Below are 15,696 nucleotides of genomic sequence, written 5' to 3' on the forward strand. Positions count from 1 at the left end.
ATTAATTTACATACGCATAAACATTTGTTTTCTTTTGTATTATTTTTTAAAAATGAATTAACGTCTATGGGCAGCACGGTGGAAGAGGGGTTAGTGCGTCTGCCTCACAATACGAAGGTCCTGAGTAGTCGTGAGTTCAATCCCGGCCTCGGGATCTTTCTGTGTGGAGTTTGCATGTTCTCCCCGTGACTGCGTGGGTTCCCTCCGGGTACTCCGGCTTCCTCCCACCTCCAAAGACATGCACCTGGGGATAGGTTGATTGGCAACACTAAATTGGCCCTGGTGTGTGAATGTGAGTGTGAATATTGTTTGTCTATCTGTGTTGGCCCCGTGATGAGGTGGCGACTTGTCCAGGGTGTACCCCGCCTTCCGCCCGATTGTAGCTGAGATAGGCTCCAGCGCCCCCCGCGACCCCGAAGGGAATAAGCGGTAGAAAATGGATGGATGGATGAATTAACGTCTATGAAAACCTTTTTCCAAAACACAAATAGAATGTGAGATATAACAGGTTAATGCATACATTTATCATTTGTTTTCAAAACGCTTACAAAAAAGTGGGACCCCAAAAATGTACTGTGGGACCCCATTTTTATGACTTGATGGGTCCGTCCCTTGGACCCCATTTTGAAAATTCCTAGCGCCAACACTGATTGGTGTGTGCAAAACAGCAGCAAGCGGCTGTGGCCTGCGTGCTGATTCCAATACTAATCAAATATAATTCCGGGGCCATAGATAATTAATTTGCGGGCCTTGACCTTGACACCCCTGGTCTAATATGAATATATGGTACTCTATGGCAGTGGTCCCCAACCTTTTTGTAGCTGCGGACCGGTTAACGCTTGAAAAATTGTCCCACGGACCGGGGGTGGGGGGGTGTATGGTATTTTTTTTCTTTTTTTGTCATAAAGAAATACAATCGTGTGCTTACGGACTGTATCCCTGCAGACTGTATTGATCTATATTGATATATTATGTAGGAACCAGAAATATTAATAACAGAAAGAAACAACCCTTTTGTGCGAATGAGTGTAAATGGGGGAGGGAGGTTTTTTGGGTTGGTGCACTAATTGTAAGTGTATCTTGTGTTTTTTATGTTGATTTAATAAAAAAATAAAATAAATAAATATTTTTTAATTTATTTTTTTAATTTCTTGTGCGGCCCGGTACCAATCGATCCACGGACCAGTAGCGGGCCACGGCCCGGTGGTTGGGGACCACTGCTCTATGGTACTCTGGTGCTATCTAGTGGTTGAAGGGTTCAAATTGCACTTCTAATAGGATTTACACGTATTTCAAAGATAAATGCTTGGATTATTCCAGTTTTCCTTGAAAAATCGTTATAAATTAACAGGTTTGCAGTACCGTATTTTTCGGAGTATAAGTCGCACCGGAGTATAAGTCGCACCTGCCGAAAATGGTCACTACTAAGGGAGTCAATGTGGGGAAAACGGTCCCGGGGAACTAGGCAGAATGTTCGAAAACCGGTTCTCCCGATGCTCCGATAAGAAAAGAACCGATTCCATGGATTCGAATCCCTTTTTGAGAACCGGTTCCCGTTATCGAAGCCGCTGTACCGTGTTTTCGCGACCATAGGGCGCACCGTATTAAAAAGCGCCCTGTCAGTTACGGGTGCTATTTCTGTATTTAACGCATAAATAAGGCGCAGCGTATTTTGGGGGGCAGGCATGGTTAAACATACTCTAGCTTAAAACATACGCTAGCATGCATGCACACTGTTTTAAAAAGGCAGCAGGAGCAAAGCTGAGTTCGGTTGTACTTTATTGAAGTATTTATCAATGTACTCACATTATTTTTTGACATACTTGCCAACCCTTCCGAATTTTCCGGGAGACTCCCGAAATTCAGCGCCTCTCCCTAAAACCTCCAGGGACAAATATTCTCCCGAAAATCTCCCGATTTTCAGCCGGAGCTGGAGGCCACGCCCCCTCCAGCTCCATGCGGACCTGAGTGAGGACAGCCTTTTTTCACGTCCGCTTTCCCATGATGTAAACAGCGTGCCTGCCCAATCACGTTATTCCATACGAGGCGTCTGGCATACCGCCGATGAGCATGGTGCAGATGGAGAAGATCTTCTCGGCGTCCGTGTTTGCGCACACGTTGCCAAAGCCGACGCTGGTCAGGCTGCTGAGGGTGAAGTAGAGGGCGGCGATGTACGAGCTGTGCACCAACGGGCCGCCGACCGTGTTGTTGACGTAGGGCATCTCCAGGCGTTTGCCCAGCTCATGGAGCCATCCTCGGGGAAGAGACGGGAGGACAACAGGGTGACAAGAACTAAATCATCCAGAATAGAGATAAATTGTTTTATGTTTATCTTACCTAAAAATAAATATATTTATTAATTTTTTTTAAAAATAACTAAATACATTTTTACTATATTTTGCTAAAAACATCAAAATTGTTTTATTTGTATTTTTTCTGACTCCTTATTACATCCAGCCATAGAATTATACATATACATATTTGAAATAATTAATTTTAAATGACCATAATAATTCATTTAAAGATACCATATTTAATGATTAGAATAATTGCTTGTTTATCAACAGCTTTAACATTTTATTCATTACATTTTGATGCTCTCAGAAGCCAAGTTATGTTATATTCCTTAAGATTTATTTATGCAAATTTGAAGTATCAATTATCTAAACACAGTTTTGTTTGCATATTTTCAGGATGTAGATATATATATATATATATATATATATATATATATATATATATATATATATATATATATATATATATATATATATATATATATATATATATATATATATATATATATATATATATATATATATATATATATATATATATATATATATATAAAATTATCGGGAGAACCTGTCCTCAGTCACGTCTGCTTTTACTCCATATAAACATTGTGCCGGCCCAGTCACATAACATCAACGGCTTTTGGAACTCAGGTTGTTGTGTGTGCACTATCTGGATTTGATAAGAGATCCGATAAGGAATCTGTTCGATAAGAGGATTCGATAATGGCATCGACATCGATAATTTCTTAACAAAAAATGATTCCTGGGCGCGGCCACCGCTGCTGCTCACTGCTCCCCTCCCCTCCCAGGGGGTGATCAAGGGTGATGGGTCAAATGCAGAGAATAATTTCGCCACACCTAGTGTGTGTGTGACAATCATTGGCACTTTAACTTTTAATATCATCCCTAAGGGGAATTCCAATGTATAATCACTCAATAGCTTGTGCTGAAAATAACTTTGCAAAGAACGGACAATGCAAATTTTGAGATTAATTCCTTTACAACTCCTTTGGCCAGAACCTTTTTAAAATAAACATTTTGGTGCACGATTTCATCTTCAAAAACAATAAAAAAAAGACTCCCAAAGGTCCCAGGTCTCCCAAAGGGTTAAACTGTGAATATCACTCACCAGTGGTGGGACCAAGTCATTGTTTTGCAAGTCATAAGTAAGTCTCAAGTCTTTGCCCTCAAGTATCGAGTCAAGTCCCGAGTCAAGACAGGCAAGTCCCGAGTCAAGTCCAAAGTCAAGACTGGCAAGTCTCAAGTCAAGTCCAAAGTCCTGCATTTTGAGTTTTGAGTCCTTTCAAGTCCTTTTAGCCACAGACTAATATATTTACACAGATTGTGTATGCTTTTAAAACGCTATATTTATTTATTAAAACAAGTGCATTTGAAATTGCAGGGAAAAAAATAGTGCTGACATTGCACTTCATAACAGCACTATTAACCAGTCATTTTAAACATTTAACTCATTCCTTTACAGAATAAACACATTTGAAAAAAGTGTACAACTGTACTTATTTGTACAAAGGTGTTAAACGCCTACTGAAATGAGATTTTCTTATTTAAACGGGGATAGCAGATCCATTCTATGTGTCATACTTGATAATTTCGCGATATTGCCATATTTTTGCTGAAAGGATTTAGTGGAGAACATCAAAAATAAAGTTTGCAACTTTTGGTCGCTGATAAAAAAGCCTTGCCTGTACAGGAAGTAGCGTGACGTCACAGGTTGTGGAGCTCCTCACATCTGCACATTGTTTACAATCATGGCCACAAGCAGCGAGAGCGATTCGGACCGAGAAAGCAACGATTTCCCCATTAATTTGAGCGAGGATGAAAGATTTGTTGATGAGGAAAGTGAGAGTGAAGGACTAGAGGGCAGTGGAAGCGATTCAGATAGGGAAGATGCTGTGAGAGGCGGGTGGGACCTGACATTCAGCTGGGAATGACTAAAACAGTAAATAAACACAAGACATATATATACTCTATTAGCCACAACACAACCAGGCTTATATTTAATATGCCAAAAATTAATCCCACATTACAAACTCCTCCCCCCTCCCGTCCATATAACCCGCCAATACAAATCAAACACCCGCACAACACACTCAATCCCACAGCCCAAAGTACCGTTCACCTCCCCAAAGTTCATACAGCACATATATTTCCCCAAAGTTACGTACGTGACATGCACATAGCGGCACGCACGTACGGGCAAGCGATCAAATGTTTGGAAGCCGCAGCTGCGTACTCACTGTAACGCGTATCCAACTCAAAGTCCTCCTGGTAAGAGTCTATGTTGTCCCAGTTCTCCACAGGCCAATGGTAAAGCTTGACTGTCATCGTTCGGGAATGTAAACAATGAAACACCGGCTACAACGTAGCCGCTACGTGTTTGTGTTGCTGCAGCCGGCCGCTAATACACCGCTTCCCACCTAAAGCTTTCTTCTTTGCTATCTCCATTGTTCATTAAACAAATTGCAAAAGATTCACCAACACAGATGTCCAGAATACTGTGGAATTTTGCGATGAAAACAGACGACTTAATAGCTGGCCACAATGGTGTCCCAAAATGTCCGCTACAATCCGTGACGTCACGCGCAAACGTCATCATACCGAGACGTTTTCAGCAGGATATTTCGCGGGAAATTTAAAATTGCGCTTTACTAATCTAACCCGGCCGTATTGGCATGTGTTGCAATGTTAAGATTTCATCATTGATATATAAACTATCAGACTGCGTGGTCGGTAGTAGTGGGTTTCAGTAGGCCTTTAACATTGTATTATGGCATATTGCATTTTAACTAGTTCCACTCCAGGCCAGTACGCAGCGATAAAATGCACAATAGGCGAAAACTATAGGCATGATAACCGCATGAGAAAAACGAGAATAGCACATGTCGTTTACACACGTTTCCACTTGTTTGTATCACCTTGTCCTGATAGTTGAGGAGGTGATGGTGAAACATGTCTGAGTGATGCATCCTTCGGTTTGGCTTTAGTTGGAGTCGTGTTCGGGCACGTTGGAGAAGCACTTTCACTTACTTTTTTAACGTTTTCTTGAACCAACCTGTTTGTCAAGAAGCCTCCTCAGTGAAATGACTGGAGGAGTCCTTCATGTCTCAAAATATATTTTATTCACAACATAAGGATTGTCTGTCTGTAATGGAGTCTTGTTTTGCTCTATCGAGGCGTGCTTTTGTGACCTCGGCGCGGTATCTCGCCTTTTTTGTCTGAGTCACTCGATGACCCTGTTCTGACCTTCAGTGGCGGCCTCATTGGTGCTTTGATGACCTCGCCTGGGAAAGAAAGCATCAGCACAATTCTTGCACAAACTGTGAATGTGTGGGTGGGACACAACTACTGTTGTTGATGCATGTTATCCTTTTAAAAATTCCTTTCCCAAAGATCTTTTTTTAGTACCACAGTGAATTATGCTTTTAACATTTTTAATTTTCTTCTTATTTGATGTCAAATTACCACTCTCAGACACTAAAAAGGTTGATATCCTGACAATTTATCTAAAGTTATTTAAAATAAGGGGCTCGGCTAATGAAACGACATGAGTTCCGTATATATATCGTGACAGACACGTAATCGATATCAATAAAAAATGTGTTTGATAAAATGTTAAATATATTTATTTAGGTTTTTCGTCGGAAGAAACCGGAATTAATGAAGCATGGTCGGTAGCATGAACAAAGGCACTCGTGGTCTAGAAAGCTAGCAAAACAGGATGTGATCAGTGAGGGACACACTAAGCAGCCAATCGCGTTACAGTATCAATTATCATGTTTGGTTGCGCCATCTTGCTGTCTTGTTGTTGGTTGTATGTATGGAGTGAGAAGAGCGTAAAAATGAGTTCTGCGGAGAGCGAAGAAATTGTGGATAAAACAGGATAAGTCACCTCAACAATATGGCTTTTTTTTTTTTTTTTTTCAAACGGACTGTATTCCTTTGCCGCACTTATCTTTTCTTTTCAACTAATGTTCGTACCCTATTCGTATGTTCAGAAACAGATAGGAACTAAACAGTTTGTCGCTACATCTGTAAGTGCAAGTTGAAACTCTACTATGCAAAGCGAAAGCCATTTATCAACAACACCCAGAAACGCCGCCGGCTTCGCTGGGCCCAAGCTCATCTAAAATGGACTGATGCAAAGTGTAAAAGTGTTCTGTTGTCTAACGAGTCCACATTTCAAATAGTTTTTGGAAACTGGACGTCGTGTCCTCCGAAATGAAGAGGTTAAGAACCATCCAGATTGTTTTAGGCGCAAAGTTCAAAAGCCAGCATCTGTGATGGTATGGGGGTGTATTAGTGCCCAAAGCATGGGTAACTTACACACCTGTGAAGGCACCATTAATGCTGAAAGGTACATGCATGTTTTGAAGCAACATATGTTAATATATATTAATGTTAATTAATATATTTTAATAAAATAATCGATTTTTAGATGCATTGGAATTCGGACATGGGCTAATCTAAAATAGATTAGTAAACGTCAATAATCGATTATTTATTTATTGCAAGTAGAGTAATGCAGACAGTTCTATGTTTGGCTGACTGCGAGCTACCGCACCAAGAGATCAGACCTTCTCCTGTATTTTAGGGCACGCATGTTCCAGTTTTGCACACATTTCTATTCATTTAAATAATGTAATGGGAATTAATTAAACTTTTTCTCATTACAAATGCACTGTTTTTAAAGTGATGAATGCTTATTTAGTAAGGCTGCAGCTAACGATTATTTTTCTATCGATTATTCTATAGATTATTTTTTTCGATTAATCGGTTAATCTATAGATTATTTTTTCGATTAATCTATAGATTGTTTTTTCGATTAATCTATAGATTATTTTTCCTTTTACCAATTACTTTTTTATTCAAAATGAAGATGAAAAAATAAATGTAGGCCAGTTTTTTCGAAAGGCATGGCTTTTATTTACAAAAAAAAAGAAGTATGGCCACTCAGTCAACATTGACAACAACATGACTAAATATTCTGTAACAATGTAAACATTTAAAACTTTTAACCTTTAACAAAAATAAAAGTAGCTTATTTGCTTTTTAATGTGCAAATATAAAAGTCAACATCCAGTGCAAATCTTAATATTCTGCAATAGTATAAGCATTTCAAAAGTAAAAGTATTGCTTATTTTGCTTTAAAATGTGCAAAAATAAAGATAAACATCCAATACAAAAAAGTGTCAAACTAAATATTCTGTAACAACAGTGTAAACATTTCAACAAAAGTGAAAGTATTGCTTATTTGCTAAAATGTGCAAAAATAAAGATAAACATCCAGTACAAAAAAGTGCCAATATAAATATTCTGGAGCACTGTAAACATTAAGTATTGCTTTTAAAATGTGCAAAATAAACATCCAGTCCAACACAGTACACAATAACCAATTCTACTCATTCCAGTGAGTGACTAACAGTTGTAATGAAGAAAGGTTAGCATGTCTACATGCTCTGGTTCTTTTCTTGTTTACAATATTCCCAGCAGCTGAAAATAGGCGCTCAGAAGGGGTCGATGTGGCTGGAACTGAGAGGTAATTAGCCTTCACCTCAAGCCAGGACTGCGAGTGAGCTGAGCTGCAGTTTAAGTTTCTAGAAGGTCAACGGGCTCATAGTGATGTTACTAGTAGTTGACTGGGAGGTGTTTATTATCATTTGGGGAGAGTCCGCTGCCTGATGCTCACCTGCTAAACACCTATCTACTCCACGCTGAAGCGCTGACTACATGCGCTCTGAATACGCACTGCTGATTGGCTGATAATGCTTCGTGTGTACCATCAGATGGTTGTGTGGGTGGGACAATGCTGCGTGCTGAGACAGAGGCAGGAGCGAAGCAGCTTGTTAAGACTTTAGCAGCTAAAGTTAGCTTTAGCTTAGAAACTTGTTCGGTACACCCCCGTACCGAACCGAAAGCCCCGTACCGAAACGGTTCAATACAAAACACGTACCGTTACACCCCTAGCAGATACAAATGACTAGGGATGATACTCGAAACCGGTTTTCCCGGTTGTTTGATAAGAAAAGAACCGAGTCCTCGGACTCGAATCCCTTTTTGAGAACCGGTACCCGTTATCGAGACCACTATAGTAAAGGAAAAGAGTTGATTCTTTATTCGAATCCCGTCCCGACCAGAAATGCTCCGTGGGACATCACAATAAATGACGTCACGTAGCTCAATCATTAGGCGCAGATAGCGAAAGCAGGAAAACAATGGACGGGAAAAAGCGCTCCAAGGTGTAATAAAGTTCAAAACAAAAGCTATAATCCATCGAATAACTTTACTGAGAGATTTTAGCAGGGTAAAACACATGACGAACACTTTTACGACCAACCGGAAACATAGCAACGCACCTCCTTTACGGCAGCTGTCGCAACGTTCTTAAAACAACCGCAGCATATACATATATATACAACATATCTCCCTTTTTTAACTTTTGTTTTTCTTTCCTTGTAAACAAAACAAAATCACACTGTAGATGTGTTGTCTGTCTAATTATAAATAATGCAGACGAGGCGTGTTGGCTGAGTTCTTGACGTTTACTTTCACAGCGTGGCAACATGCAGCACTTTTCGGGGCTACCGCGCATGCTCGTAACTCCCGTTGCATGCTGGGTAGTGTAGTTATATTCTCTAGCTCATAACATTTTCCCCCCATAAAGAAATAATGTTAACTCAATAAAGTGTATTTCTTTTTTTAGCTTTAACTTTTCATTTATTAGCATTGTAACCACATTTGCAAATAACTTTTCTCTTCATAGAATTTTCTTTCAATAAAGAAATAAAGTGCAAAAATGTCAAAGCATCATAACAAACAGTTATGTCAAATAGCAGCAGAAGTGCACTTTTTGGAGAGCTGTATTATTTTCAGTTTTGTGCCCAAGGGACTGATTTTATTTAACACTATATTATTATTTATACACCTATAGTGATCACAGAGACAGGTTGTTTTTGTGTTACTGTATATATTTGTTTCTCTGAAAAATCCCACTTAATATACTTTGGGTAACAACAGTCAATATTTATTTATGTTTTTTAATTTTTTTAGGTGGGTAACAGTCAATATTTATTTATTTATTAGATTTTATTTTTTTATTATATAATAAAAGTGAGCTTTTGTTAAACCAAATATTGTGTGTTTTTTTCCATATACAACAACCTATCTGGACTCGATAAGAGAATCGATAAGGAATCTGTTCGATAAGAGGATTCGATAATAGGCTCAAACTCGATAATTCCTTATCAAACATCATCCCTACAAATGACACATTCATGTTTTTGTGTAATGATGACAACGTATGCTCACGCGGACGATTGACTAGTTGATGGTTGATGGTTTTCTTTTCAAATGTTCGTTCATAGCCGTTGTGCTGCTATGATAGGCCATTTACGCTCGACACAGTGTGCATTCAACAACATTATTAGGCTGTGTATTGAAATACTTCCACACTTTTGACGACTTTTGGCGTGATTTTTCCCCCTCGCTCGCACCGCTCGCATCGTCTGCTTTGATCGTCTGCTTTGCGCTTCGCCATGACGGTAGTGTGACGTAAATATGCGACGCGTCGACGCACAAAAACGGCGTCAACGTATTTACGTAACCGATGACGTCGACGCATCGTTTCAGCCTTATTATTTAGTAAAACAAAAATAAATGTAAAACTTCATCAATATACATAAATGTAAAGATGCATTAATAATGGATTTGTGATGGAATCCTAGTTCCGTAATCGTAATCAAATTGTGAGATTCCCAAAGATTTCAACCTCTATACAAGCTCTACATTTTCTGTTTGTTTACCCTATTAATTTCATTTCAGCTATAATATGTATGTCTTAACCTCATTCTAGTAAGGCTATCTTCTTTTTTCCTAGTATTACCTCCTCTTTTTTACTGTTACACTCCTCTGGACATTGTTACTGCTTATATTTTCTTTCTTTATTCCAATCATCCTCCCATTTGTTTTATTGACTTTACCACATACTTAGCCCACATCCAGCTTTATTTCTTTAAAAAATGTTTGGAACTATTTAATATATTAAATCATGTCTTGTTTCTGAAGCTATAAGTAAAAGTACACAACTTAACTTACAAACCCCGTTTCCATATGAGTTGGGAAATTGTGTTAGATGTAAATATAAACGGAATACAATGATTTGCAAATCCTTTTCAACCCATATTCAATTGAATGCACTACAAAGACAAGATATTTGATATTCAAACTCATAAACTTTATTTTTTTTTTGCAAATAATAATTAACTTAGAATTTCATGGCTGCAACACGTGCCAAAGTAGTTGGGAAAGGGCATGTTCACCACTGTGTTACATGGCCTTTCCTTTTAACAACACTCAGTAAACCTTTGGGAACTGAGGAGACACATTTTTTAAGCTTCTCAGGTGGAATTCTTTCCCATTCTTGCTTGATGTACAGCTTAAGTTGTTCAACAGTCCGGGGGTCTCCGTTGTGGTATTTTAGGCTTCATAATGCGCCACGCATTTTCAATGGGAGACAGGTCTGGACTACAGGCAGGCCAGTCTAGTACCCGCACTCTTTTACTATGAAGCCACGTTGATGTAACACGTGGCTTGGCATTGTCTTGCTGAAATAAGCAGGGGCATCCATGGTAACGTTGCTTGGATGGCAACATATGTTGCTCCAAAACCTGTATGTACCTTTCAGCATTAATGGCGCCTTCACAGATGTGTAAGTTACCCATGTCTTGGGCACTAATACACCCCCATACCATCACAGATGCTGGCTTTTCAACTTTGCGCCTATAACAATCCAGATGGTTCTTTTCCTCTTTGGTCCGGAGGACACGACGTCCACAGTTTCCAAAAACAATTTAAAATGTGGACCCGTCAGACCACAGAACACTTTTCCACTTTGTATCAGGTCATCTTAAATGAGCTCAGGCCCAGCGAAGCCGACAGCGTTTCTGGGTGTTGTTGATAAACGGTTTTCGCCTTGCATAGGAGAGTTTTAACTTGCACTTACAGATGTAGCGACCAACTGTAGTTACTGACAGTGGGTTTCTGAAGTGTTCCTGAGCCCATGGGGTGATATCCTTTACACACTGATGTTGCTTGTTGATGCAGTACAGCCTGAGGGATCGAAGGTCATGGGCTTAGCTGCTTACGTGCATTGATTTCTCCAGATTCTCTGAACCCTTTGATGATATTACGGACCGTATATGGTGAAATCCCTAAATTCCTTGCAATAGCTGGTTGAGAAAGGTTTTTCTTAAACTGTTCAACAATTTGCTCATGCATTTGTTGACAAAGTGACTGAGCATTTCATGGAATCTACTTTTATACCCAATCATGGCACCCACCTGTTCCCAATTTGCCTGTTCACCTGTGGGATGTTCCAAATAAGTGTTTGATGAGCATTCCTCAACTTTATCAGTATTTATTGCCACCTTTCCCTACTTCTTTGTCACGTGTTGCTGGCATCAAATTCTAAAGTTAATGATTATTTGCAACAAAAAAAAATATTTATCAGTTTGAACATCAAATATGTTGTCTTTGTAGCATATTCACCTGAATATGGGTTGAAAATGATTTGCAAATCATTGTATTCCGTTTATATTTACATCTAACACAATTTCCCAACTCATATGGAAACGGGTTTGTACTTTATTTGTCTGTGTCCAAATAACTGCTATGTAAATTGCTATTATTACCCCCGTAAGTGTTTTAAATTTTATTTAAAACTTTTTTCTTGTGGAATAATTGCTGAAGCTTCTACTTAATTTTTTATCGTTTTATACGCATCTGTATATATTTTGAATACTTTTCCTCAGTACAGTTTTCTATCTGATAATGATTTAAACTTCAACTATTTAATAATTGCATATACATGTTTGCAATGTCGTACATCCGCTCTAGCATTCCAGAAATTGGTATATTAATATCAATTAAACTTTTTTTTAAAACATCTCCTATTATCTATCCAAAACTTTTCATCTTCTCCTTGGCAATTGAGTACTATTTGATGATATACCGCCACTATATGCCTTACCGCCAAAATATTTAAGTTGATACCCCCACGGATTGTAGCAATGACACTTGACGGGCGCAGCCGCCTGCCGGTGCTGTCCTCTCTGCAACGAAGGCCTCGCCAAACCTCAGGCAAGACCCGCTTTACGGTGCTTCTGATTTGTTTGTAATGTGTGGTGCCTTTCATGGTTGGTTAGATTTAGGCTCAGGGGACTGATGACATTGGTCTGCTTGGTCAGTCACGGCAAGCCGCGAGTGCCAAAGTTTATTATCATGAAAACATTTTTTTATTACAGAGTAGTGAGTGGGGAAATATGTGCGGGAGAAATGTCAAGTCTGGTATGTGGTGTTAGAAAGGGTTAAATTGTGTGACTGTCACACTCAAAGCTGAGGCTTCGCAGCCATGGCCATGAGGTAGCTTAGTAAGAATTAAATAAAATGGATAGCTTCATAATGAGCTATCTTTATGCTAATCTATTTAGCATCACATTAGCTCAACAAGATGAGCATAATACTAGTTCATCAAATTGCTAGTTCAGTTCAGGCATAATTTCACAAAAAGCTGCTTTCGCGCTAAATTAGCATTCGCTATATCATGGTGTCAAACGTACGGCCCACAGGCCGGATAAGGCCAGCAAACAGGTTTTATCCGGCCTGCGGGGTGAGTTTGCTAAGTATAAGAATCAGCCGAAACTTTTGAATGAAAGAAACTGCTGTTCTAAATGTGTCCACTAGATGTCGCAATAGCAATTATTTGTATCTTTGCAGATTATGCTACATATGTAAAAAACAAAAACGTATGATGTTAGTGAACCATTTGAGGAGAATTAGCAAACTATTTTTAAGTTATCATGCTGCGATTTCACCAGTCCAGCCCACTTGGGAGTAGATTTTTGTCCATGTGGCCCCCGAACTAAAATTAGTTTGACAACCCTTCCTATATGGATTATAATGTGTATAGAATATCCTGTGAAAACCTAGCAATAATAATTTCAAATTAGAACTCAGAATTAAGATGTTTATTTTTAATGGGTTAGCAATCGATTGTAGGTGCGATGCTAAGCTATACAATGCTAAAAAAGTTACCTTTTGGTACCACGGTGATTGAATTTGCCAACTCTCCTCTCTAATTAGTGTTTTCCTCCTCAGTATGGGGCAGAATTTCGCCGCTTCTCAGTGGACCGGCTCAAGCCCGGAAAGTTTGAGGAGTTCTACAAGCTCATCCTTCACGTCCATCGCATTGCCAACATGGAAGTGATGATCGGGTATGCCGACGTCCACGGTGACCTGCTGCCCATCAACAACGACGACAACTTCTGCAAGGCTGTGTCGACTGCACACCCCCTGCTTAGGGTTTTCATCCAGAGACAAGGTAGGATGTTGGACTTTGATCCTTTCAATGTCTTCAACTAGATTATCTCTTGGATAAATATTGATTTTCAGTTGTCTGACAAGATGTAAACCTTTTACAAATGACTTTTTATTACAATAAATGCATCGAGGCTGGTAAGTGCTATGGAGAATATTTCCTAATCTAATTATGTGCCTCTTCCCGCTGCTGGACGGCCAGGCCTTTTTTGTTTACTTCATATAAGGCTTCTTGTGTTTACTGCCGTCTGATTGGCTGAATGTGTCTCGGCCAGTGTCTGTCTGCCTGGGTAAGCCCTCTGTCTTATCCAAAGGAAGGGCTTGCAGGCGCGCACACACACACACCCACACACACACACACACACACACACACAGACAGAGGCCATAGAAATCAGGTCATTGAGCAAAGCTTGTATCCCGGCATACCAGACATTACTCAGAGACAAAAGATCGGCATGAAAAGAAAAGACTCCTCGCCGAGCGCCCTCCGTTTGGATAAAGACGGTACCTCAGTGGCCCGAGTGGGAAGTGCTCTTGGTCGCTTAATACCTAGATAGTAAGTCAATGCGTATGCTAATGAGGTCTTGACTATTCATGTTCTTCCCAACACACCATCCTTCCTTGGAATTGTAATGATGAGCATTGTGTGCGCCTCAGGCCGCTGTTGCAATTGTTGTCCGGCTACCACCTTGCAGTTTTTATTAGGTACTTAAAAAGTATACAAGACATTGGGTTGTGTTTTGGGTAACTAATGACAGAACAACCTTAAGGCAACTGTAGCCAATTCGAAACATGAAGAAAGTCAGACAAGCGCTTTTGGTGCTGTTCTCGCCAGTTCCAGGTCCTAAATGGCTGTCAAAGTGTCCCAACTTGTTGGATGAGCTCCTCAGCCATCTACTTTTCGGGTGAGAGGCATGATCTAGCATAAACTTGCATGTAGAAGTGAAGCGAGGAAGCAGCAGACCACTCGATGATATAAACATAGGCACACACAGAAGTGATCAGGTCGCCGTTATCAATAGTTTGTCTGCGTTAGCGCTTATAATAACACTATGACCAATACTTGGTTAATATTTAGGTCACGAAATGTAATTGGAGTATAGTTGCTGCTTTTTAAATGGTTATTTATCGGATTTTATAGGCGGAATAGTGGAGCTCCCATTGGCTCCGCTGTAAGCGGACTAATGTTTACGTTTATTTATGTATTTAGAATGCATTTTAAAAAAGAGTTTGCACTCTTTGCATCAGCCATTCTTTCTCATCTTGTTTTATTTCCAAGTGACATAAAAAACAAAAAACAACACGGACGTGGTGATGCTTCATAATCTTCAGCCGTCACTGCAGCTGATTGTTAACCAGTAGACAAAGACATTTGTGTGGGTGCGAGTACCCTTATGTGTCAGTGTTGTTGCTAATGTAATGTCTGTGTCAGCCAGCGCCACTACATCGCTAGCACAGATGACTAAGAGTGAGCAATCGGGTGTCGGTGGACCACCTGCTTGGAAGACCTCACACACACACACACACACACAACTATATACAGTACAGTAGAAAGACACAGAAAGGAGCATTCAGCGTTTCCCTTCACATTTGAGTTAAAAGGCTATCTGTAGAGTGATTTTTAAAAAATGGCGTCCTTTTCTCTGACAATGGAGCCTGAAAGGGCTAGAAAACTAGTACCGTATTTTCCGCACTATAAGGCGCACCTAAAAACCTCCAATTTTGTCAAAAGCTGACAGTGCGCCTTATATATGGACCAATATTGAGCCTCCAACAGGTAAAAGTTTCAATCAATCAATCAATCGCAACTACGGTAAGCAGCCGCCGACTTAATTTTCCCCCGTCTTCATTTTCCCCCGTAGAAGAAGAAGTTCTTCTACGGTAAGCAGCCGCCCCCGTAGAAGAAGAAGAAGCGCGCGGTGCATGCTGGGATATATGACTGCGCGAGGCGTGCCGTTTTGATTTCCATTTGTTTGTTTATGTAAAGACCCCAAAATGGCTCTTTTAA

General features: G+C 39.8%; 1 protein-coding gene across 2 annotated transcripts in view; it reads left to right on the forward strand.

Moving 5' to 3' along the window:
• The window catches only part of pard6gb (par-6 family cell polarity regulator gamma b), an 83,227-nt gene that overhangs the window by 16,949 nt on the left and 50,582 nt on the right, over positions 1-15,696 (forward strand). For both annotated transcript variants that reach the window (XM_062056616.1, XM_062056617.1), the window contains exon 2: positions 13,470-13,692. In XM_062056616.1, the coding sequence (XP_061912600.1) occupies positions 13,470-13,692 (223 nt within the window). The remainder of the gene's footprint in view (positions 1-13,469; positions 13,693-15,696) is intronic.

This window comes from Entelurus aequoreus, linkage group LG08 (assembly GCF_033978785.1).
Source record: "Entelurus aequoreus isolate RoL-2023_Sb linkage group LG08, RoL_Eaeq_v1.1, whole genome shotgun sequence".
Classification (NCBI taxonomy): domain Eukaryota; kingdom Metazoa; phylum Chordata; class Actinopteri; order Syngnathiformes; family Syngnathidae; genus Entelurus; species Entelurus aequoreus.